This window comes from Podarcis raffonei, chromosome W (genome assembly GCF_027172205.1).
Source record: "Podarcis raffonei isolate rPodRaf1 chromosome W, rPodRaf1.pri, whole genome shotgun sequence".
NCBI lineage: Eukaryota > Metazoa > Chordata > Lepidosauria > Squamata > Lacertidae > Podarcis > Podarcis raffonei.
The window spans coordinates 20,902,957-20,928,676 of NC_070620.1; the positions used below are offsets into that span (position 1 = coordinate 20,902,957).

The window sequence follows — 25,720 nt, forward strand, 5'->3', positions numbered from 1 at the left end:
CATAACTCCTTATATCATTTCTACTAAGGCCAAATAGTTTCATTCCAACATTTTCCCCTAATATTCATTAATTTTACACTAATTCCCAAAATATTTTTTTTGAAACTTTCTTCCTTTTTTTTTTTTTACTAATCTTTTTATTGATATTTTGGAAACGACATCAAACAATACAAAAAAGAAAAAAGACTGAAAAGAAGAAAAGCAAAAAAACAAACAAACAACAACAACAACAACGCCTATAAACATAAAACAAACAAACCAACATAACATCACTCAATTGACTTCCTTCCATCTCAGTTTAGGCAAAATAAACTCATAGCTTATCTGCAGATTGTATTATATCAGCTCTTTACATCGCAGGTTTTAGATTCCGCCCACTGTGATTTTGGTAATACCTAGATTGATTTCAATGTAACTTACAAATTTACTCCAGTCGTTCGTAAACTTAACGATTTTTTGATGCCTAATTTTTTGTGACATTCTAGCTAATTCTATATACTCATATAATTTCATTTGCCATTCTCTAATGGTGGGGATATTGGAAGTTTTCCAGTTTTGCGCTAACAAAATCCTGGCGGCCACCATTGCATATTGAAAGAATGTTTGGTCTTCATTTTTGATCTCCTCTCCGATCATACCTAAAAGGAACGCTTCAGGTTTTTGGGGGAAGGTGTATTTCAGTATTCTTTTTAATTCATCGTAAATTTGTCCCCAAAATCTTTTCACTTCGTCACAGGTCCACCACATGTGAAAGAAATTACCCTCTTTAGTTTTACATTTCCAGCATGTGCTGTCTCCGGTCTTATACATCTTCCCCAGTTTTGCCGGGGTGATGTACCAACGATACATCATTTTCTCCATATTTTCTCGGAGAGCAGCACATGCTGTGAACTTCATACCTTTCTTCCAAAGTTTTACCCATCTGTCAAACTCCAGATTATATCCAAGGTCTCTGGCCCATTTGACCATGACTCCTTTCACCTCTTCATCTTTAGTATCCCAGTCTAACAGTTGGTTATACATTTTGGATAAAAGTTTAGTATTACTTTCTAAGATTTCCACCTGGTACCTGGACTTTTTTTCACTCATTCCTATTTTTTTATGATCATACCATAACGCATTAATTTGGTGAAATTGTATCCATCCAGTTAATTTATCCTTTAGCTCTTCGTACGGTCTAATTTTCCACCCTCTTTCTGATTTAACTAGGAGATCTTCGTATGTCCATCTTTCACATTCCAGATTTAACTTTTTTGTTGTTAAGATATCAATTGGTGAAAGCCACCAAGGGGTGTCTCTTTCAATCAGCTTTTTGTTCCTGTTCCAAACTTCTAATAACGAGCCTCTAATGATGTGATTAGAGAAGCCTCTGTGGATCTTTCCTTTATCATGCCACAAATAAGCATGCCAGCCGAATCTAATGTTAAATCCCTCTAGATCCAACAAATCCGTGTTTTTTAAAATGGCCCATTCTTTTATCCAACAAAGGCAAGCGGCCTCATAATAAAGTTTTAAGTTCGGAACTGCAAAACCCCCTCTTTCTCTTAGATCCGTGAGGAGTTTGAATTTAATTCTTGCCCTTTTCCCTTGCCATATAAATTTAGCTAAAGTTCTTTGCCAATTCTTAAAACATGCCGTACCTCTAATTACCGGGATATTCTGGAATAAAAACAGTAGTCTCGGAAGAATGCTCATCTTAATCGCGGCCATCCTTCCTGTCCAGGACAATTTTAACCTATTCCAAATATCTAAGTCTTTCTTAATTTCTCTCCAGACCTTAGTGTAGTTATCCTCCACTAAATTTATATTTTTCGGGGAGATCCATATTCCCAGGTATTTTACCCTTTTCACCACTTTAATACCTGTTTTTAGTTCTAGCTGGTTTTTTACATCTTCGGCCAAATTTTTTGTTAAGATCTTAGTTTTTATTTTATTTAACTTAAACCCAGACAATTTACCGAATTCCTCTAATAACTCCAGGGCATTACTGGCACTTTCTATTGGGTCCTCTAAAGACAATACCAAATCATCGGCGTAAGCCTTTAATTTATATTCTTTTTCTCCAATTCTTATACCTCTTATTTTTGGTGTTTTCCTTATTTTATTTGCGATTATTTCCAAAACCATAATAAATAAAAGGGGAGACAACAGGCACCCCTGTCTCGTGCCCTTCGCAATTGTAAAAGAATTAGTGAGATTATTGTTAATTATCAGTTTGGCCCTTTGGCTTGAGTATATTGCTTTAATACCTTCCAAAAATGGTCCTTCTATTCCTACTGTTTTCATACATTGTATTAAAAACCTCCAAGAAACATTATCGAAAGCCTTTTCGGCATCGATAAAAATCATCGCCGCAGGAATGTCGGTCCTAAGATCCAAGTACTCAATAATGTCCAGTATATGCCGAACGTTATCTTTTAATTGCCTGTTAGGGAGGAATCCCGCTTGATCTTTATGAATAGATTTTGTTAAGTATTTCCTGAGTCTGTTCGCCAAAATATCTGCGAAGATTTTGTAATCGCAGTTAATAATAATAATAATAATAATTTATTATTTGTACCCCGCCCATCTGGCTGGGTTTCCCCAGCCACTCTGGGCGGCTTCCATAGAAAACCAAAAATACACTAAAATCTCACAGATTAAAAACTTCCCTGAACAGGGCTGCCTTAAGATGTCTTCTGAATGTCAGGTAGTTATTTATCGCTTTGACATCCGATGGGAGGGCGTTCCACAGGGCAGGCGCCACTACCGAGAAGGCCCTCTGCCTGGTTCCCTGTAACTTTGCTTCTCGCAATGAGGGAACCGCCAGAAGGCCCTCGGCGCTGGACCTCAGCATCCGGGCAGAACGATGGGGGTGGAGACGCTCCTTCAGGTATACTGGGCCGAGGCCGTTTAGGGCTTTAAAGGTCAACACCAGCACTTTGAATTGTGCTCGGAAACGTACTGGGAGCCAATGTAGGTCTTTCAAGACCGGTGTTATGTGGTCTCGGCGGCCGCCCCCAGTCACCAGTCTAGCTGCCGCATTCTGGATTAGTTGTAGTTTCCGAGTCACCTTCAAAGGTAGCCCCACGTAGAGCGCATTGCAGTAGTCCAAGCGGGAGATAACCAGAGCATGCACCACTCTGGCGAGACAGTCCGCGGGCAGGTAGGGTCTCAGCCTGCGTACCAGGTGGAGTTGGTAGACAGCTGCCCTGGACACAGAATTGACCTGCGCCTCCATGGACAGCTGTGAGTCCAAAATGACTCCCAGGCTGCGCACCTGGTCCTTCAGGGGCACAGTTACCCTATTCAGGACCAGGGAGTCCTCCACACCAGCCCGCCCCCTGTCCCCCAAAAACAGTACTTCTGTCTTGTCAGGATTCAACCTCAATCCATTAGCCGCCATCCATCCTCCAACTGCCTCCAGGCACTCACACAGGACCTTCACCGCCTTCACTGGTTCTGATTTGAAAGAGAGGTAGAGCTGGGTATCATCTGCATATTGATGGACACCCAGTCCAAATCCCCTGATGATCTCTCCCAGTGGCTTCATATAGATGTTAAAAAGCATGGGGGAGAGGACGGAACCCTGAGGCACCCCACAAGTGAGGGCCCAGGGGTCTGAGCACTCATCCCCCACCACCACTTTCTGAACACGGCCCAGGAGGAAGGAGCGAAACCACTGCATAACAGTGCCCCCAGCTCCCAGCCCCTCTAGACGGTCCAGAAGGATGTTATGGTCGATTGTATCAAAGGCCGCTGAGAGATCCAGCAGAACCAGGAAACAACTCTCACCTTTGTCCCTAGCTCGCCGGAGATCATCAACCAGCGCGACCAAGGCAGTTTCAGTCCCATGATGAGGCCTGAATCCTGATTGGAAGGGATCCAAATGGTCCGCATCCTCCAGGCGTGCCTGGAGTTGTTCAGCAACCACGCGCTCAATCACCTTGCCCAAGAATGGAAGATTTGAGACTGGGCGATAGTTGGCCATACTGGCCGGGTCTAAAGATGGTTTTTTAAGAAGCGGTTTAATGACCGCCTCTTTCAGCGGATCTGGGAATGTTCCCTCACAGAGGGAAGCATTCACCACCCCGCAGAGCCCATCGCCCAGCCCTTCCCGGCTTGCTTTTATTAGCCAGGATGGGCAAGGATCAAGGAGACAGGTGGTTGGTTTCACGCGTCCAAGCAGCCTGTCCACATCCTCGGGGGTAACGGATTGAAATTGATTCCATGCAACTTGACCAGACAGAGCTCTAGCACTCTCCCGCCCCAGCCCTGCTCCCACGGTGGTGTCTAGCTCCTTCCGAATATGAGTGATTTTATCTGCAAAAAACTTTGCAAAATCGTTGCAGGAGATCTTGGGGTCTTTACAAGGCCCCGATGGTAAAGGTGGTTCCGTTAAATTGCGAACCACCTGAAAGAGTCTCCTGCTACTATTTTCTGCAGATGCAATAGAGGCGGTGAAGAAAGTCTTCTTCGCCGTCGCTATCGCCACTTGGTAGGCTCGAAGTTGAGCTCTAACCTGTGTCCGGTCAGATTCGGAGTGAGTTTTTTGCCACCGACGCTCTAGCCGTCTCAGCGATTGTTTCATCGCCCTCAGCTCCGAAGAAAACCACGGGGCTGTCCGGGCTCCATGCAATCGGAGAGGGCGCTTCGGAGCCAGACAGTCGATAGCCCTGGTTAACTCCGCATTCCAGCGGGCCACCAGGGAATCAGCTGAAAGGCCATCAACATGGGATAAAGCATCCCCTACCACTCTCTGGAAACCATTTGGATCCATTAAGTGGCGGGGGCGGACCATCCGAATTGGTCCCACCTCCCTGCAGAGGGGAAGGGTCGCGGAGAAGTCCAGTTGCACCAGGAAGTGATCTGACCATGGCACTTCTTTTGTTTCACTTTTACTTAGTGTCAGATCACCCACGTCACTAGAGGTGAACACCAGGTCTAAGGCATGTCCATGACTATGAGTTGGGCCAAACTTATTCAGGGACAGCCCCATGGAGGCCATGCTTTCCACGAAGTCCCGAGCGGCCCCTTGTAAGGTCGTGTCGGCATGGATGTTAAAATCCCCTAGGACAACCAAACTAGGTGTCTCCAGGAGAAAATCCGCCACGACCTGAAGCAGCTCAGACAGGGAATCCTTGGTGCAGCGGGGAGGCCGGTACACCAAAAGGAATCCTGTACTGCCCCTATTGCCCAACTTCCAGAACATGCACTCAGAAAACTGGATCTTCCCAGTAGGACGCCTGGTGCAAGCTAGTGACTTCCTAAAAATCACTGCAACCCCCCCTCCCCGCCCACATGACCTGGGTTGCTGTGCGTAAGAGAAACCTGGTTAAGTAACGATATCGGCCTGTAGTTACTTACGTCCATCTTTTCAGCATCCGCTTTTGGTATTAATGTGATGTGTGCCTCTCTCCATGAATCTGGAATCTTCCCTCCTTGTAGAACATCATTAATCACTTCACTAAGCACCGGAGCAAGATATTCCCTTAAAACCTTATAATACTTTGCTGACAGTCCATCCGGTCCGGGTGCTTTTCCGGGTTTCATCTTCTTAATAGCCTCATTAATCTCTTCCATTGTAATCTTCTTGTTTAATTGAGCTCTTTCTTCATCAGTTAAATATTCCCCTCTATACTCTTCCAAGTATTTTCCTATTTCTACATTATCTTCCTCTCCTTTTTCATACAACTTTTCATAGAATTGGAGAAACTTTTTTTTTATTTCATCTGGATCTTCTATTATCATATCTCCCAATTTTATTCTATTAATCACATTTTGCTTTTTCCTTTTTCTTAATTACCACGCCAGTAATCTCCCCGTTTTATTTGCTGATTCAAAATATTTTTGCTTCATGGATTTAATTCTCCATTCTACTTCTTGGTTTAGTAATGCTGAATATTGTGATTGTAACACTTTAACTATTTGTTTAGTCCTTTCATCTCCCGAGTTTATTGTTAATTTTTTCTCACAGTCTCTCAGTTGGGTAATAATTTCTTCTTTCTTTTGTTCTCTAAGTTTCCTTCTATAATTGTTTTGTTGTATTAAAAAACCCCTTAACACTGCCTTACTCGCATCCCAAACTATATTAATTGGGGTTTCTTTATTCAGATTTAAGTCAAAATAATTTTTCAGAGTACTTTTAGCCTTTTCGTTCACCTCGTCAATTTCGAATAGATATTCATTCATTCTCCACCTGTACACTCCCGATATTTCACGTTTTATTTCCAAAACTATTGGACAATGTCAGCGCTATTGGAAAACTATTGGAAAAAGTCAGCGCTCTCCGGCAACGGCTGTGCGGCTTCACTCCACAAAAGTAGCAGTCGATTCAAAACACCGCGCTGCTCACCCCACGTCGCTTCGGAAGCCCAAAAAAGGGTTTCCCTGCCAGTAGGGAAGGCGCTCCTGGTGTCAGCCGAATCCCACATTCCCAGGATTCATCCGCCTGGGATTTTTGGAGGGTCTCCGCCTTCGCCGCGGCGGCAAGACCCGATTTTTGCGGAGCGGGTTCCTCCCGGTCAGAGGAACTCCGCCATTGCCGATGGCGCTAACCCGGAAATCCTCCTGTAACCTCGCTTCTCACAGGGAGGGAGCCACCAGAAGGCCCTCGGGTGGAGATGCTCCGGGTGGAGATGCTCCTTCAGGTCTACTGGGCTGTTTAGGGCTTTCAAGGTCAGCAGCAACACTTTGAATTGTGCTTGGAAACGTCCTGGGAGGGAGCCAATGTAGGTCTTTCAGGACCGGTGTTATGTGGTCCCGGTCAAATCCTTTATTTTACAGAAAAATTTTCAACCTTGCTGACATCCTCTTCACGTTGACCCGTGGAGGAAGGTTTCCTTTTGGGAAGACTAAAATCCTCCCCCCCTTTTTTTTATTACAGGATGGTAACAAAAATTAATATGCTATGAATTGGGCCCAGTGGATGTCATCTCGGGGGTCCCAGTCACCAGCCTGGCTGCTGCATTATGTTAGACTTTTTATGCAGCCGATGCTGCTGGTGTGATTAATATAAATCACATGAGATGTCTGAGAAGAGTGTGATAACGGAAGACTGTCTTATCTCTTCCGTCTGAGCATGTTATTGTAACTGTACTTTCACTTTTGCAGTATGCAACAGTTGTTGTTCTGCCAGAGCTTGGAGAACACAGACGTGATTATGGATTGTCTGTATAGAATCTAAATAAAATGTAGTTTAGATCTACGGATGTTTCTTTCTTCTTGCTGTGTGATGCTAGAAGACTTGTGTGCACTTTTCAGATGAAAAGTGTCGCAGAGAGGCACTATGGAGATGAAGGGACATGCCATTCCAGAGACGTGCCTACTGGGAGACGCTCAGAGGTCGGGGGGGGGGGTTTGCCATTTCCCCCAGAGCGTTTTTCCAACACATTTTGGATTAGTTTAAGTTTCCAGGTCACCTTCCAAGGTAGCCCCACGTAGAGCGCATTGCAGTAGTCCAAACGGGAGATAACCAGAGCATGCACTGCTCTGGGCAGGTGGGGTCTCATCCTGTGTCCCAGATGGAGCTGTTTGATGTTTTAATGCATTTTTAATCTTTGTTGGAAGCTGCCCAGAGTGCAGCCAGATGGGCAGGGTAGAAATAATAAGTTATAATTATTATAATTATTATTATTACTAGAAGCCAGCCAGAGTGGCTTTTAATATTTGATTAATTGTTGTATTTTAATCTTTTGTTTGAAGCCGCCCAGAGTGGCTGGGGAAACCCAGCCAGATGGGCGGGGTAGAAATAATAATAAATAATAATAATAATAATAATAATAATAATAGCTGTCAGTTGTAGTCTCAAAAGACTGCAAGAGGGAGGTTGCCAGAATACATTTCCCTAATATGCAATCATTTTTATTTACCGCTTAGGCAACCCGTATTTGCCTCTAGGAAGAGTATTCTGCCTTAAAAGCTGCCGACAAGAGCAGCAGATGAAATTATTGGACTATGCCAAATTGGCCAAACTGATGGGGAAAATCCGGAACCAGCGGGATTGGACTTTTCTGAAAGAGTGGGACAATTTATGTTATATCTGAAAGACAATTGTAAAAAACTTACATCGCTAGTTGGGTCGCAGGAAGTTTTGTCCAGTTAAAATTACCATTCGTTACTTATCCTCGTTATTTTAGTTTATATATAAGACGACGATTTAATAGTAAGAAGAAAGGTAGGAAATTGCAATATGAAGAGAATATTTTTGAAAGCCATCAATCGAGGAGGGGGAAAGTCACAGGCTTATGGAGCCAAACGTTTCTTTTCTTTTCTTTCCTTTTTCTTTTTAAATTTTATTGATGCCTTATTGACAATCTTATATAACAAATATGGTGTACATCTTCTTGAATAAACAAAAATATAAACCGTATAAACAAAAACCATCTACAAGTAATACAGTCATACCTCGGGATAAATACGCTTTAGGTTGAGCGCTTTCGGGTTGCGCTCCACGGCGACCCAGAAGTAACGGAGCACGTTACTTCCAGGTTTTGCCGCTCACGCATGCGCAGACGCTCAAAATGACATCACACGCATGTGCGGAAGTGGCAAAAAGCTGCACATGCAGACGCGCTGTTGCGTCTTACGTTCCGTTCAGGATGCGAATGGGGCTCCAGAATGGATCCCGTTCACATTGCGAGGTACCACTGTATTCTATATCTTTACAGACATTAAACTTAATTTATATTTTTAATATCTCTTTTATTTTCTCATTTATTTATTAACATAAATTAAAAGAGTGTAACTGGGTTTTCTATCATTTCCCGGTGTGTACTCTCATTCTGATAATGAATGTACCTGTCACTATTAGCTTGTTCTTTATATATTTTTCTAATGCATTCTTACAACAGTTTGTACCGTTTTCTTATTTCTCATGGGTTTCATTAGACAAGGTCCATCAAATGCTGCCATAGGCATTATATCAATATTATGATTTCGTAAATATCTCTTCTATTTATCCCAAAGACCTAAGAGATATTTCCGAAAAACCTAAGAGAAATTTTCCTATATGCCATGGCTGCAGCTCGAACACTGGTAGCAATGAACTGGAAAGTTCTAACTATATCGGATTGACAAAGTAAGTTACAGGAATATGCAGAAATGGTACAATTGACTAACAGCTTAAGATGCAATACAAGGCAAGTATTTGTCCAAAAATGGAGCCAAATATTTCATTTATTTTTGCGTACTGTGATGTTATGTATGAAAATATGTGTAAAAACAGTCACGCCACTTAGATAATGACAAGACTCAATTAATTAAATAATAATAATAATAATATATTTTTTTTTGACCCCGCCTATCTGGCCCTTTACACATGGACTCTACACATGACTCTACACATGGACATCACCAGATGGGCAGCATCGAAATCAGATTGATTATATTCTCTGCAGCCAAAGATGGAGAAGCTCTATACAGTCAGCAAAAACAAGACCTGGAGCTGACTGTGGCTCAGATCATCAGCTTCTTATAGTAAAATTGAAGCTTAAACTGAAGAAAGTAGGAAAAACCACTGGGCCAGTAAGATACAATCTAAGCCCTTATGAATACACAGTGGAAGTGAGGAACAGGTTTAAGGATTTAGATTTGCTAGAGTGCCTGAAGAACTATGGATGGAGGCTCGCAACATTATACAGGAGGCAGCAACGAAAACCATCCCAATGAAAAGGAAATGCAAGAAAGCAAAGTGGCTGTCCAATGAGGCCTTACAAATAGCGGGGGAAAGAAGGCAAGCAAAATGCGAGGGAGATAGTAAAAGATACAGGAAATTGAATGCAGATTTCCAAAAAATAGCAAGGAGAGACAAGAAGGCCTTCTTAAATGAGCAATGCAAAGAAATAGAGGAAAACAACAGAATGGGAAGAACCAGAGATCTGTTCAAGAAAATTGGAGATATGAAAGGAACATTTCGTTCAAAGATTACTATAATAAAGGACAAAAGTGGTAAGGACCTAACAGAAGCAGAAGACATCAAGAAGAGGTGGCAAGAATACACAGAGGAATTATACCAGAACGATATGGATGTCTCGTACACCCCAGGTAGTGTGGTTGCTGACCTTGAGCCAGACATCCTGGAGAGTGAAGTCAAATGGGCCTTAGAAAGCACTGCAAATAACAAGGCCAGTGGAAGTGATGGTATTCCAGCTGAACTATTTAAAATTTTAAAAGATGATGCTGTTAAGGTGCTACACTCAATATGCCAGCAAGTTTGGAAAACTCAGCAGTGGCCAGAGGACTGGAGAAGATCAGTCTACATCCCAATCCCAAAGAAGGGCAGTGCTAAAGAATGCTCCAACTACCGCACAATTGCACTCATTTCACATGCTAGCAAGGTTATGCTTAAAATTCTACAAGGAAGGCTCAAGCAGTATGTGGACCGAGAACTCCCAGAAGTGCAAGCTGGATTTCAAAGAGGCAGAGGAACCAGAGACCAAATTGCAAACATGCGCTGGATTATGGAGAAAGCTAGAGAGTTCCAGAAAGACATCTACTTCTGCTTCATTGACTATGCAAAAGCCTTTGACTGTGTCGACCACGGCAAACTATGGCAAGTTCTTAAAGAAATGGGAGTGCCTGATCACCTCATCTGTCTCCTGAGAAATCTCTACGTGGGACAAGAAGCTACAGTTAGAACTGGACATGGAACAACTGATTGGTTCAAAATTGGGAAAGGAATACAACAAGGCTGTATATTGTCTCCCTGCTTATTTAACTTATATGCAGAATTCATCATGCGAAAGGCTGGGCTGGATGAATCCCTAGCCGGAATTAAGATTGCTGGAAGAAATATCAACAAGCTCAGATATGCAGATGACACAACCTTGATGGCAGAAAGTGAGGAGGAATTAAAGAACCTTTTATTGAGGGTGAAAGAGGAGAGCGCAAAATATGGTCTGAAACTCAACATCAAAAAAACCAAGATCATGGCCACTGGTCCCATCACCTCCTGGCAAATAGAAGGGGAAGAAATGGAGGCAATGAGAGATTTTACTTTTTTGGGCTCCATGATCACTGCAGATGGTGACAGCAGCCACAAAATTAAAAGACACCTGCTTCTTGGGAGAAAAGCAATGACAAACCTAGACAGCATCTTAAAAAGTAGAGACATCACCTTGCCAACAAAGGTCCGTATAGTAAAAGCTATGGTTTTCCCAGTAGTGATGTATGGAAGTGAGAGCTGGACCATAAAGAAGGCTGATTGCCGAAGAATTGATGCTTTTGAATTATGGTGCTGAAGGAGACTCTTGAGAGTCCCATGGATTGCAAGAACAAACCTATCCATTCTGAAGGAAATCAGCCCTGAGTGCTCACTGGAAGGACAGATCCTGAAGTTGAGGCTCCAATACTTTGGCCACCTCATGAGAAGAGAAGACTCCCTGGAAAAGACCCTGATGTTGGGAAAGATGGAGGGCACAAGAAGAAGGGGACGACAGAGGACGAGATGGTTGGATGGTGTTCTCGAGGCTACCAGCATGAGTTTGACCAAACTGCGGGAGGCAGTGGAAGACAGAAGTGCCTGGTCCATGGGGTCATGAAGAGTTGAACACGACTAAACGACTAAACAACAACAACAACAACAACAACAACAACAAATCTGGCCCTTTCCTTTCCCCACTTGGAGATCCTCAAATGCCAGCAGGGAGTAGTGGTTAGACTCTGACTGCAGTGGTGGCCAAACCTGGGACTACAACTCCCATCATCCCTAGCTCACAGGACCAGTGGTCAGGAATGATGGGCATTGTATTCCCAAAACATCTGGAGGGCCGAGTTTGCCTATGTCTGAGCTAGACTTTCTGTCACGGTCCGGTTCATGGGCGGTCAAAGTCCCGGCTGGGGATGTTGGGACCGGGGGCAAGATGGCGGGGTGGGAGCAGGAATGGAAGGCCAGGAGCCAGGAAGCGAAGAGTCCAAGGGTGAGGAAGCAAGGAGTCAAACGCAGCAAGGCAGGGAACATGCCGCTGTGGCAAAGAGCCGAAGGGAAATGCTAACCTTATATCCCTTCCTGGCTCTTGCCACCAGGTGCTGTGAGTTACCAATCGGCCTCACAAACTTAGGAAGGCCCCAGTCCTGCAGAGTCCTATTGGTCACAGGGCTTGGCTCCTGCACACACTCTTGACACTTTCCCTTCTTACTAGTAACTTGCATTTTGGGAAAAGTGCAGACAGCCTTGCAATTCAATCCTGTCCATATTTCCTTGGGAAAACCAATCCCACAGAGGAGGCTTGCTCCTGAGTAGGCACATACAGGATTGCATTCATCATACAGTTGCTCCCAAAGTTAGCCTCTAGATTCATTATGAAACTACCTTGGGGGGGGGGGTTAAAGAGAAAATTTTGGGCTAAATCAGGCATAGGCAAACTCGGCCCTCCCGATGTTTTGGGACTACAACGCCCATCATCCCTAGCTAACAGGACCAGTGGTCAGGGATGATGGAATTGTAGTCTCAAAACATCGGGAGGGCCGAGTTGGGCCACCATTAGGTTAGACAGAGACCTGGCTCAAAATCCTCTCTCGGCTACAAAAGACACGTTGGTGGGTCATGGACCTGTCATGGTATCTCCCTCCTAAAATCCCCCACAGAGGGGTTCATATAAATAAAAGGGGATGGGGAGGAAGCCAGGAACACTTTGCTGAGCTCCACTGTAGAAGCAGCACAGGACTGATGTTTGCGGACTACAATTCCCATCATCCCTGACTGCTGGTCCTGTTAGCTAGGGATGATGGGAGTCGTAGTCCCCAAACAGCTGGAGGGGGCAAAGTTGGGCCACCACCGTGTGAGACAATTAAATGAAAGGGACCCCAAATGCCAAATATCACTGTTAGGCCATAGAGCATGGGTAGGCAAACTAAGGCCCGGGGGCGGGATCCAACCCAATCGCCTTCGAAATCTGGCCTGCGGACAGTCCAGGAATCGGCGTGTTTTTACACGAGTAGAATGCGTCCTTTTGTTGAAAATGCATCTCTGGGTTATTTGTGGGGCCTAGGAATTCATTCATTGTTTTTTCTTCTTCAAAATATAGTCTGGCCCCTGACAAGGTCTGAGGGACAGTGGACTGGCCCCCTGCTGAAAAAGTTTGCTGACCCCTGCTATAGAGCATACACAACACCCCACCCCAAACCCCTGCCAGCATACATTTTTTTTACAACAAACCCAAGTCCCGGTCTTCGACTTGTGTCCAGTACTATGGTCTGCATCCACCCAAGGGTTTATCCAGCTGCTTTTTCATGAAACATTATATGTTTCTTTTGAAGGGTATATTGTATATGACAGGGACGTCCAACTCCCAAGAGGCTGCGATCTACTCACAGGGTAAAAAAATGTTTCTTATATACCGGTGGTATCTTCTCCTGGGCAGCAGTTGCAATCTCCTTAGCTTCCTCAGCTACCTTCCGAGACGAGGCCGATTCCTCCAGTAATTTTTCAATGGTCTGTGTATTAGAATTGACTTTCTTTCCCAGTTCATTTATACTTGTAGTGTTCAAATCAATTTTTACTGAGGCCTCAGCTACTTGTTTGTTTGTCTCCGCCACCTGTTTATTTGTCTCTGCAACCTGTTTAGCTAAATTTTCCAGAGATGCATTAATTTTACTGAGTGCCTGAGCCAGTAGGTCTTGTGATGACATAGCCTTTGGCTTTAGTTGCGAAGCCACAGCTCCAGCTGTACTTACTGCTCCGGATGTTGAGGCCCTTCTCTGCTGAGCGATATCTGTTTTGTATTGTCTACCAGACCTGAGAGTCTTTTCCTGCGTCTGCTCTATCTTCCCCTTCTCATCTGCCATAGCACTTCCATGCACAGTCCAAGGTCAGTCTCACGCCTAGTCACTTTGTTTTGGAAAGGAATTTTCCAGGCTCAGTTGCTTAGTGACTTGGTACTTGCTACAACATAATCTCCTCTAGGGGGACACACTTCCAACTTCAATTGCAACAAATATAGTCCTTATAGATCCCCTTTGTTCCTTAAAAAAACACAGTTTCAGTCAAAAGTTACTTTTTAGTCCAAATCCGTTCAGAAAGCAATTGTATCCTTTCACAGAGTATCAGTATTCTTTACCCTTAACACGTTGACAGCTGTCAAACGCAGTCCGTTCCCGGGTTTTAGAGGCAGCAGATAAAGCTTTACTTCTCTCTATCCTTGCAGGTAATTAATGCTCAAAATTCTCCCCTCCACCCCTGCAAACAGGAGGGGGATACTTCTTTTTTTGGTGGTGAATTTGAAATCTTTAAAAGACGTCTTTCAGGGTTACAGTTTTACAATCTCTTTGCTTTGCTCTATCTACAAGCCGGGAGAAGCAGACTTCCTGTTTATACTTCTCCCGTTTCGGTACCTAATTAAACCACTTTTACTTTAATTTTAATTTCTTGCTCCTACTCACGGGTAGTTGCTTTTAATCCCAATTGTCCAGAAAGGAATCGGCGCTCTCCGACCATGGCTTGCGGCTTCACTCCGCGAAGAGGGTAGACGACTCTCAGCTCCGCGCCGCTCACCCCCGCTCCATTCAGAAGCCTTTAAAAAGGCTCCTTTGCAGTCGGGGGGGCGCAAATGGAGCCCGCCGAGTCTCCGAGCTCACAGGCTTCACCGCCTGTGATTTCTTCGGGTCTCCGCTTCGCCGCAGTGGCCAGACCCAGGCTTCGCAGAGCCGGTTCCCTCCGGAGCTCAGAGGGAACCCGCCATTAGTCGCTGGCGCCGACCAGAAGTCCCACAGGGTAAAAAAAATGGACAGTGATCTACCCATTGTCGTTGGATGGAACACAGTTGTTGAGCTTTTTTGGGGAAGCCAGAGTTTTGGGGCTTTTTTTAAGGAAGCAAATGAATGAAGGAAATGGAATATATGAATGAATGAAACTGAAGGAACATTGTGATATACACAGAACATAATCCAAAGTCGATTATATAAAACACAGTGGAGGGTCCTGAATCCCCAGTCTGATAGTGGGCCTTAACCTGATGGTCAACTTTTTGGCTAGGAACCAAAAGTTGCTGAGCTTTTTTGTGGAAAGGAAAAGTTGTTCGGCTTTTTTTAGGAAACCAAAATAGCTGAGCTTTTTTGGGAAAGGCAAAGTTGCTCAGCTTTTCTTAGGAAGCAAGAGTGGTTGAGCTTTCTTAAGGAAAGAGTAGTTGTTGAGCTTTTTATTCTTTTTTTTCAGCATTTTTTTTGGGGGGGGAGGAGATCCCTGAGAGACCGGAGATCGACCAGGAACACCCTGCGATCTACCAGTTGGTCACTATCTACCTCTTGAACGTGCCTGATATATGCACATTGCAATGCTCTTTTGTTGCGATGGCCGATGGCTGACGGAAATAAAGTTCCATTCATTCATTCATTCATTCATTCATTCATTCATTCATTTGAAGCAGAGGACTGAGAGCAGAAAAGGCAGGCGTCTCACCTTTTTTTTCTCCAGCCACTCTTGCTTGTTCCGCTGCACAATCAGCTCCCATTCCTGACGCTGCTTCTCGTCTTCCTCCAGAGCTTTTGCCTTGGCCTCTTCTCGCTAAAATGGGGGGGGGGGGGAGAGGAATCACCACAGGAAAACCCTTCCGTTTCCAAAATCCCACCCGAATGGAAACCGCAAAACAGGAACAGCTCTCCAAACTGCAAGGCGTCCAGCGCATTGCAAAAGATTCTGTCAACGGGGTCCACAGAAAATTGGACACGTCGCTCAGGAAGGCAGGCGAACTAATGCCAGAGTACTGGAAGAAGCAAAGATTGTCAGTGTGGAAGTGATGATTTTTCAAAATCAACTTTGGACTGGTCATGTTGTGTGTCATCTTCCAAAGCAACTGCTCTCTTCCGAACTTAAAAATGGAAAATGTCATGCCTGGCGGTCCACAAAAGAGGTTGAAAGATCTCAAGGAAAATCTTTTTAAAAATGTAGTATAAACACCGACAACTGGGAAACACTGGCCTGCGAGCGCTCCAGTTGGAGAACAGCCTTGACCAAAGGCATCCTGGGCTTTGGAGACACTTGAATTCAGGACGCAAGGAAGAAACGGGCAAAGAGAAGGAACTTTGCTGGGTTCAACTCCCACACGGAAACCCCACTGTGGAAGGACATGCGGATCCGGAATTGGCCTCCACTGTCACAGACGTACTCATTGATAAAACCATGTTGATGGAAGATCTTCCTCGGCTACGAGGGATCGCCAAAGAAGAAGACAATCTCGACTCTCGCCATTCCAAGCCACTGGCCACGCTGTCTGGGGCTGAAGGGAGCTGGAGCCCCACAAAATCTCGAGTCCCGCCACAGGCTCCCCATACCTACTATTAAGCTGCTAAGAGTCGGGGGGGGGCTAATCTTTTTGGGGCTGAGGCTAAGCCAGAAGGGTGGGGTAGAAATAGTAAATTATTATTATTATTATTATTATTATTATTATTATTATTATTATTATTCCTGCATCGTGTAGCAGATGTGGCGTTCTCCACCCCCACCCCCCATGACAGATATTGGAGGTCTTGGCAACTAGATATGACCCACGGGCTGCAGGGTCCCCCCCGTGTTAGAGCAGGCATAGGCAAACTTGGCCCTCCAGATGTTTTGGGACTACAATTCCCATCGTCCCTGACCACTGGTCCTGTTAGCTAGGGATCATGAGAGTTGTAGTCCCAAAACAGCTGGAGGGCCGATGTTGAGGAAGCCTAGACTGGGGACTGGGAGCGGCCACCGAAACCACATAACACCGGTCCTGAAAGACCTGCATTGGCTGCTGGAACATTTCCGGGCACAATTCAAAGTGTTGGTGCAAATCTTGAAAGCCCTCAAGGGCCCAGTAGAGGAAACTTTCCTCTGGTTGTCAATATTGAGGATGCCAGCAAGGTTGAACCTTTCTGTAAAATAAAGGATTTAAATCAAGTCTGGCTGAGACCATGTAACACTGGTCCTGAAAGACCTACATTAGCTCCCAGGACATTTTTGAACACAATTTAAAGGGTTGGTGCGGACCTTGAAAGCCCTCAACGGCCTCGGCCCAGTAGACCTGAAAGAGCATCTCCACCCCTGGTGCTTCCCTCCCTGCGAGAAGCCAAGTTACAGGAAACCAGGCAGAGGGCCTTCTCAGTAGTGGCGCCCGCCCTGTGGAACGCCCTCCTGTCAGATGTCAAGCAAATAAACAACTGACTTTTAGAAGACATCTGAAGGCAGCCCTGTTTAGGGAAGTGTTTAGTGTTTTATTGTGCTTTTAATTCTGTTGGAAGCCGCCCAGAGTGGCTGGGGAAACCCAGCCAGATGGAGGGGTAGACATAATAAATTATTATTATTATTATTATTATTATTATTATTATTAAAGCTGTCAGTTGAAGTCTCAAAAGACTGCAAGAGGGAGGTGGCCAGAATACTGTATTTTTCCGTGTATAAGACTGTATCTTTACCCAATTTTTAAAAGTTTAATATATTGCTTATACTTTATATTGCTTATAGTTTAGCTGTTAAACATTTTCTGAAGTTGAAACTCTAATGCTGAAAGAAGATTCAGCACAACTAGATTAATCAGATTTTATGCAATCGTTGAGTAGCAGAGAGAAGCTATTGGGTGACCAAGAGAAGTTGGAACCGCTCAACACCTACTTTGCAGCCCTGCTTAGGGAAGTTTCTAATGGCTGATGTGTTAACCTGAGGATTGCTTGTAGTAGTAATAATAATAATAATAATAATAATAATAATAATAGTAAATGTATTTTTAATCTCCTGTCAGAAGCCGCCCAGAGTGGCTGGGGAAACCCGGCCAGATGGGCGGGGTAGAAATAATAAATTATCATCATCATTATTATTATCAAGTAGGGGCAGGAATCACTAAAACGCCCCCCCCCCCCCGAAGATGAAACAACATGAAGGTTTTTGTCCACTGTCAGGGAACTGACATCGGAGCTAGAGGCGAAGAGAAGGCTCTCAGATGATGCTGGAGAAGGGCCCAGCAGGGAGAGAGGCAGCTCAGTAGAGGGGGAAGCAAATCAGCGCAACACCAGGGATAAAGGGGGGCAGAGGGGGGAATCGGCGAGAGGGCTCCAGGACTCTTCACTGGACACCAGCGGGGAGAGCACAGGTCCTCCGCTACCCACGCCCTCCCTGCGCAGAAGACTTCCGCGCAGGGAGAATAGGAGGAGACTGGGCGTCAAACAACTTTTATGTTGGAAGAGGTTTAAGAAACGCCCACTGACAGATTCTGCCAGCGACTGAGGCAGCCACGGAGAGAAGGGCTGTCCAGTCAGAAAGGTTTAACAAGGCAATTTAGCCTGGAGAGGCGGCAGCTTACGCACGAGCAACCCCATACGTATTACAGCAATCCGTCAGTCCCTGAAGTTGCTTGTGCACAGCAGCAGGCAGACAGCATCATGAGCAAACCGGAGAAGCGGGCGCCGCGGAGGGAGCAGCTGGAATGCAAAATCTGGTGGAGAGGAACCGAGATTTGGAACAGCATGTGGCGCTTCTGACGGCTCGGCTGGACGAAAGGCAGACTCAAGATGCACAGGTCAGACCCACCCCCGTAGCAAGGAAGGTACCGGGACTGGTACACAAATTTGGAGGGCAGCCTCAGGACTATAGTGCGTTCCGAATGGAAATAGAGTACGCGTTGGAACTGCAGCAGAATGATTTTGCAGACAATGGGGAGAGGGTTGCCTATATTGTCGGACATCTGCAGGATGGGGCCAGAGAATGGATCAGGCCCCTAATGGCGACGCAGAATGCCGCCTTGAAGGACCTGAGGAAATTCTTTCAGGCAATGGATGCAATGTACTCCAGTGATGTACAGCAAAGTGTGACTCGGCGGGAACTGATGAACTGTAAACAGGGGCACCAGTCAGTTCGAGACTACTGGTCACGCTTTGCCATGTTAGTTCACCGGCTCAGGTGGGAATTGGACGCTGAACCCATTCAAATGTTGTTCGAGGAGGGGTTGTCCCCAACGGTGAAGGATGAGCTTTCCCGCGCACCCCGCCCGCAGTCGATGGATCAGCTGACCAAGGCTGTGCTTGCGATTGGCGTAAGGCAGGAAGTGCGGGCCCAGGAGAGGCAGGAAGGGAGAGAGCAATGTTGCCATGACTACCGCATTCCTGAAATACCAAGGCAGCCTTCCCCGCCGGCGGAGCCAATGGAAATAGATGGGGCGCGCGCGCGGGAGGTTTCAAATTCCAGCGAAGGTCGCAAGAAGGAGGGAAAGGATTGGAAAACCACCAAGAAGTGTTTCCTCTGCCAGCGGCCAAGACATTTTGCCAGAGTCTGCCCTCAAAGAAAGGCCTGGCAAGGAATGGTGGGAGCTGCAGGGGGTGAGGAGGAGGTGGAAAAGGGGCAGGAGCAGGGAAACGCGAACGCTTGGCTGCCACTCAGCGGGCACAGCAGCCAGGCCAGCAACCAGTAGAAGTGCCCCAACGAGACCCCCCCAGGGCGGCTATAGCCATAGAAGTGGTGCTAGAACTCCCGAATGGGCACCCAGTCAAGGTGAAAGGGCTGTTGGATTCAGGCAGTTCCTGCAATTTCTTCAGCAAGGACTTTGCACTAGAGCACCAGCTCCACCTGCTGCCCTTGGATTTCCCCTTGCAAGTAACCACCATTGATGGCAGGGAGCTTCTGGGAGGGGAAGTGACACACCAGACCCCACCAATGAGAATGAGGGTTTCCAGGCACTCGGAGACCATCGCCTTTCACGTCGCCTCACTGGCAGGGCCCCCAATAATATTAGGGATGAGCTGGCTAGCACAACATGATCCAGTGGTGGCATGGCATCAGAGGACAATCACCTTTGGGTCCGCTTACTGCTTGGAACACTGTCTAGGGGGGGAAACCCCAAGGATGACCGTGGCCAGGGTGGCTGGGATAGCTGTGGAGCGGAAAGGGGAGGTGCCACCGCAATATGCTGACCTGCAGGAGGTCTTCAGCGAGAAGGAGGCGGATAGACTACCCCCCCATAGGCCCTTTGACTGCCAAATCAACTTACTCCCGGGGGCGCAGCTGCCGGTGGGTAAACTGTATGCCATGTCGGACAGGGAGATGAAGGAGTTGCAGGAATTTATTGACAAGAACCTGAAAAGAGGCTTCATAAGAGAATCAAAAGCGGTGGGAGGCAGTCCGGTGTTCTTTGTGGACAAAAAGGACACTAATAAACCCGGGCTCGTTGTGGACTATAGGGCCGTCAATTTGGTGTCGGAACCCGTGACCTTCCCAATGCCCAGGATTGACGACATTTTAACGCGGGTGAGGCAGGGGAAAAATTTTACCAAGCTGGACCTCAGGGGAGCATACAATTTGATTAGGATGAGGGAGGGGGATGAATGGAAGACCACAATGTTCACACCCCTAGGGGCCTTTGAGTACCTCGTTATGCCTTTTGGATTACAGTTGGGTTCCGCCTGTTTTCAAGCTTTCATGCACCACGTGTTGGGGTCTCTGCTGTACAAGAACTGCGTAGCCTTCTTGGACGACGTCTTAATCTATTCGGACAATGAGGAGCAACATGTCAGAGACGTCAGGGAAGTGCTAAAACGACTGCAGAAGCACCAGTTGTGGGTCAAGCTGGAGAAATGTCAGTTTCACACCAGAGAAGTCGAGTTTCTGGGGTACAAGTTGTCAGACAAAGGCCTAGCGATGGACCCAAGCAAGGAGCAGGCAGTGCTGGAGTGGAAGGCTCCCAAAACCCGGAAGGACGTGCAGAGGTTCCTAGGGTTCAGCAACTTCTACAGGAAGTTCATCAAGAACTTCGCCCACTTGACAGCGCCCATCACAGATTGTCTCAGTAGCAAAAGGAAGTTCGTCTGGACAGAGGGGGCCCAGCAATCCTTTGAAAGACTGAAGAAGGCGTTCACATCGGAAGAGCAGCTCCTGCATGTAGATCTGGAGAAACCCATGAGGCTAAAGACCGATGCGTCCGGCAGGGCCATTGGGGCGGTCCTTTTGCAGCCAGGGAGGAGCAAGCAGGAATGGAAACCGTGTGCCTTTTTCTCGAGAAAGCTGAGCAAGTCGGAGCCAAACTATACTGTGTATGACCGCGAACTGCTTGCGATCTATGTGGCGTTTCATCGATGGCGCCATCTACTAATAGGGGCGCAACACAAGATCCAGGTTTGTACAGATCACAAGAACTTGGAATACTGGAGGACCGCACGAGTACTCAACCAGAGACAGATTCGATGGGCACAGGAGTTCTCCAAGTTTTCCTTCGAAATCCGATACGTGCCAGGAGAGGAAAACGTAAGAGCAGATGCTCTCTCCTGGAAGCCGGAGTACATGGAAGGAGAGGGGCCGCTGGAGATACGACACGTGATCCCCGAGGACAGATGGGTGTGTGGGGGAACCTTGGTGGGGAAACGAGAACTGGCCGGGCTTACTAGAAACGACGTGTTCGCACAAACTAAAATCCGGGAACTCCGAGACGGAAGAGAAACCCAAGGAGGGTTTGAGGAGAAGGAAGGGGTGCTGTACTATAAGGGGGCGCTGTATGTACCGTGGGAGACCCTAAGGGGGAAGGTACTCAAACAACTCCACGACAACCCCACAGCTGGGCACTTTGGACAGCACAAAACCATGATGCTCGTCACCAGGCAGTTCTGGTGGCCCAGGGTGAGGGAGGATGTACGGGAATATGTACGGGGGTGCGACTGCTGCCAAAGGGCAAAGGGGGAGCGGGCTGCCCCCGCAGGATTACTGGAACCCTTACCCACGCCGGGAAAACCCTGGGAGGTGGTGTCCATTGATTTTATGACCTATTTGCCCAAGTCCCGGGGGAAGACAGCGGTCATGGTAGTGGTCGATCTACTGACAAAAATGTGCCATTTTATAGCTTGCTCACATGCGGTTACGGCAGAGGAAACAGCCAGGTTGTTTGTGGAGCCCATCTTCAGGTTGCATGGCGCGCCCTCGAGGGTTATCTCCGACCGCGGAAAACAATTTACTTCCCGGTTCTGGAGGAAGCTCATGAGCTTGCTGCAGGTCGAAGTGGGCTTCTCGACGGCGAGACACCCGGAGACCAACGGACAAGCAGAGAGAGCGAACAGTATACTCCAGCAATACCTACGCTGCTACGTCAGCGAGAGGCAGAACGATTGGGTAGAGAAACTAGCGCTGGCTGAATTTGCGTACAATAACGCTGAACACGTGTCCACGGGAATGAGCCCGTTCATGGCCAATTATGGGTGTCATCCCAGGGCCTTCCCGGGGAGTGGGGAGGAAAGTTGGAGCGTACCTGCGGCAGAGCAGTTTGTGGAAGAAATGGAGGCCCTGCACCAGCAACTTAAGATGAACTTGGAGCGGGCCAAGGAAATTTACAAGAGGCAGGCAGAAAAGCGCCGCCGGGAAGGGGAGACCATACGGGTGGAGGACCGGGTGTGGTTGTCAACCCAAGGGTTACCCTTTAAGGGGGGGTGCAAGAAGTTGCAGCCCAGGCGGCTGGGACCGTTTGAGGTAACACAGCAGGTGAACCCCGTGGCATTTAAGCTCAAGTTGCCTGACAGCATGAAAATACACCCGGTGTTCCATAGGTCCCTACTCTCACCGCACAGGGAGGGGCGGGAATTCCCGGGGCGAGAGGGAGAAGTCACCACACACCCGCAGGTAGAAGAGAGGGAGCACCACCACTTGGCCACGGAAATACTTGACTCAAGGTGGCGAGGACGCCAGGTGGAGTACTTGGTAGCTTGGGAGGGAGAACCCAGGTCGGAAAACACGTGGGTACCCGCGGAGGCAATCAATGACGGGTATCTGGTGGAGGAATTCCACCGCCTGTTCCCGGACAAACCCAAACCCCTAGCGAGATCCTGGGAGGAGCAATTTGGAACCACAGACGATGAAGAGGATTTTGAGGGGTTTTCTGCCTCCAAGGGGGAGGGAGGAGATGTTTCGGAGGAAGAAGAATCTGACTGGGAGGCCCACCCCGCGGGAAGGAATCAGAGCGGGTGGGAAGCGGGTTTCGAATCCTCTGAGGATGGCGACAGCTCCTTCCGGGGGTTCCCCGCCTCGTCGGCCGAAGAAAGGGACAAAGTTGGATCTACAGGTCGGGCCGGGGGTGGAGGGGGTCCTGGGGGGGGAGGTGGATGTCAGGGAACTGACATCGGAGCGAGAGGCGAAGGGGAGGCTCTCAAATGATGCTGGAGAAGGGCCCAGCAGGGAGAGAGGCAGCTCAGCAGAGCGGGAAGCTAATCAGCACAACACCAGGGATAAAGGGGGGCAGAGGGGGGAATCGGCGAGAGGGCTCCAGGACTCTTCACTGGACACCAGCGGGGAGAGCACAGGTCCTCCGCTACCCACGCCCTCCCTGCGCAGAAGACTTCCGCGCAGTGAGAGGAGGAGGAGACTGGGCGTCAAACAACTTTTATGTTGGAAAAGGTTTAAGAAACACCCACTGACGGATTCTGCTAGCGACTGAGGCAGCCACGAAGAGAAGGGCTGTCCAGACAGAAAGGTTTAACAAGGCAATTTAGCCTGGAGAGGCGGCAGCTTACGCACGAGCAACCCCATACTCATTACAATGAGGATCTGTGTTTTTTAACCATGTTTTTGCGCCCCTGTGGCCCCACGAAACAGTGGATGCATGATTTTTTTGATGCTGTCTACATAGTAAGACATAGAGTATCATGGTGGTTTTATTTAATTTGAATGAAAAAATCATATGAATTCTTGAGGATCCGTGCCTCGGATCCATGTTTTTGTGGTGCTGCAGCGCAGCAAAGTGTTGGATCCACGTTTTTATACCCCAGTTTGTAGCCGTGCCTTCTAGGTATGATTTGACACTGAATTTGTTGGAGTTATTTTTAAAAAAGTGTAGGATCCATGAGGATCCGTGTAGATCCGCCTTTTACCCAGACCCAAATAAAACCATCCCTGACCATTGGTCCTGTTAGCTAGGGATCATGGGAGTTGTAGGTGAAAAAGATCTGGAGGGCCAAAGGTTGGAAATGCCTCGGCCCTCGGCCATCTTTCCCGCTCTCCCCCGCCCCGCCCCCCCTCCCGCCCCGGCCCTTGCGCGACACGCCTCAGCCTTACTTTCGCTGAGGGGAGGCGAGCGTTCGCCGAAGCGCGCACATTTCTTTGGCTTAGGCGAGGCGACTGTCCTGCATGGCGCAAGCGCGCTTCATCAAATTACCGCAGTGTATCGGCTTTCGCGCGGCGGAGGGATACACGCGAACGTCCTCCTCTCTTGGCGGCCGTTTCGGCTCCTCCAGCCCAGGCTATTTCGGCGTCCCGCCTCCCTTCTTCTTTCCGACTTCTCCTCCGGCGGCAGGGAAGCGCGTCGCCCCGCCCCGAGGCGCGGAAAGGGAGGGACTACTTTGTCAAAAGAAGATCCGGCCGCGGCTAGCGTCCCCCTCCGCGCGCGTCCCCGACCGCCATTTCGTGAGTCGTCGCTGCCCCCGGCGGACGTGGAGCCGAGCCTTGTCGCCGGAGCCATGGCGACCTCCGTGGGCAACGTCTCCGACAGCACAGGTACTGGCGGCGGCGGCGGCGGCGGCGAAGGAAGCGCTTCGCCCCTCAGGAGGGAACCGCGAGGAGCGCGCGAGTCCCCGGGCGCTGGGAGGCGAGGGAGCCTCTCCTTCGGTGTCGGACAGAGGAGGAGGAGGCGGGGGGGGGGGGTCCGCAGGCCTGGCTCCCGACGGTGAGAGGGCTGGTCCGCGGTGGGGGTCTCCGCCTTGGATACCTCAGAGGTTTTGAGACTACAACTCCCATCATTCCTAGCTAACAACACCAGTGGTCTGGGATGATGGGAATTGTAGTCTGAAAACATCTGGAGGGCCGAGGTTGCCTATGCCTGGTCTAGTGACAACAACTGGTGATGATTATTAATTTATTATTTATACCCCGCCCATCTTTTTTAAAATATTTTTTATTCATTTTACATATAGTCGCATTGCATGACAACATGTCTTCATACGAAATCTCTTTGGCTCTGCTGAGCCTCCCTCCCGCCCAATGGTTTTTTACAAACTTCAATTTTGCTTCCATGCATTTCACGTCCTTTCCTGTTCTTGTGATGTCATTCCGGAAGTTAATTACATTATTCATCCTGAATTTGGTTGCCTTTCTTCTGGCAAATCTTCAGATCACCCTGCTACTGATGTTAATTACTTACAGTTGTCTTTCAAATGTAAATTTATTCTAGTCTTTGTGGAAGGCTTGATCTCGCTGCTTCCGGGTTCTTTCTGTCAGTTTCACCCAGTGATGGCAAAACTTGGCCCTCCAGCTGTTTTGGGACTACAATACCCATCATCCCTGACCACTGGTCCTGTTAGCTAGGGATGATGGGAGTTGTAGTCCCAAAACATCTGGAGCGCTGAGTTTGGGGGCTGCCTGACCTATACCCTGCCCATCTGGCTGGGTTTCTCCAGCCGGTCTGGGCGGCTCCCACCAAAATATTAAAATACCGTATTTTTCGCCCTATAGGACGCACCGGCCCATAGGACGCATCTAGCTTTTTGGGGGGGAAATCAAGGAAATTTTTTTTATTTCCCCCCGCCCCCCAGGTTTGCGCAGCCATCCCCAAGCTAGAAGAGGGAGACGGAGCGCTCCGTCTCCCTCTTCTGCCTTCAGGGACAGCCTCTCTAGCCTCCGTGGGGCAGCGGCTTGCCCCGCTGTCCCCCGAGCTTATGGGGCTGGCGATGGGGAGAAGCAAGCTTGCTTCTCCCCCCGCCAGCCTCCAGATCAGGTCGGGGAATAGCGGGGTGGCGGCGCTCCGCCTCCCCACTATCCCCCGAGCTTGTGGGGCTGGCGGGGGGGGGGGAGAGAAGTAAGCTTGCTTCTCCCCCCCCCCCCGCCAGCCTC

At 47.8% G+C, this 25,720-nt stretch overlaps 1 protein-coding gene across 2 annotated transcripts in view; it reads left to right on the plus strand.

The window, feature by feature from the left end:
• Nucleotides 1–24,281: 24,281 nt before the first annotated feature.
• Nucleotides 24,282–25,720, plus strand: part of LOC128405947 (UDP-N-acetylglucosamine--peptide N-acetylglucosaminyltransferase 110 kDa subunit-like) — a 121,306-nt gene continuing 119,867 nt past the window's right edge. The window contains exon 1 of one of the 2 annotated variants that reach the window (XM_053372998.1): nt 24,282–24,388. In XM_053372998.1, coding sequence (XP_053228973.1) covers nt 24,352–24,388 — 37 coding nt within the window. In that variant the 5' untranslated portion in view covers nt 24,282–24,351. The remainder of the gene's footprint in view (nt 24,389–25,720) is intronic. The other variant, XM_053372997.1, reaches the window with a different exon arrangement.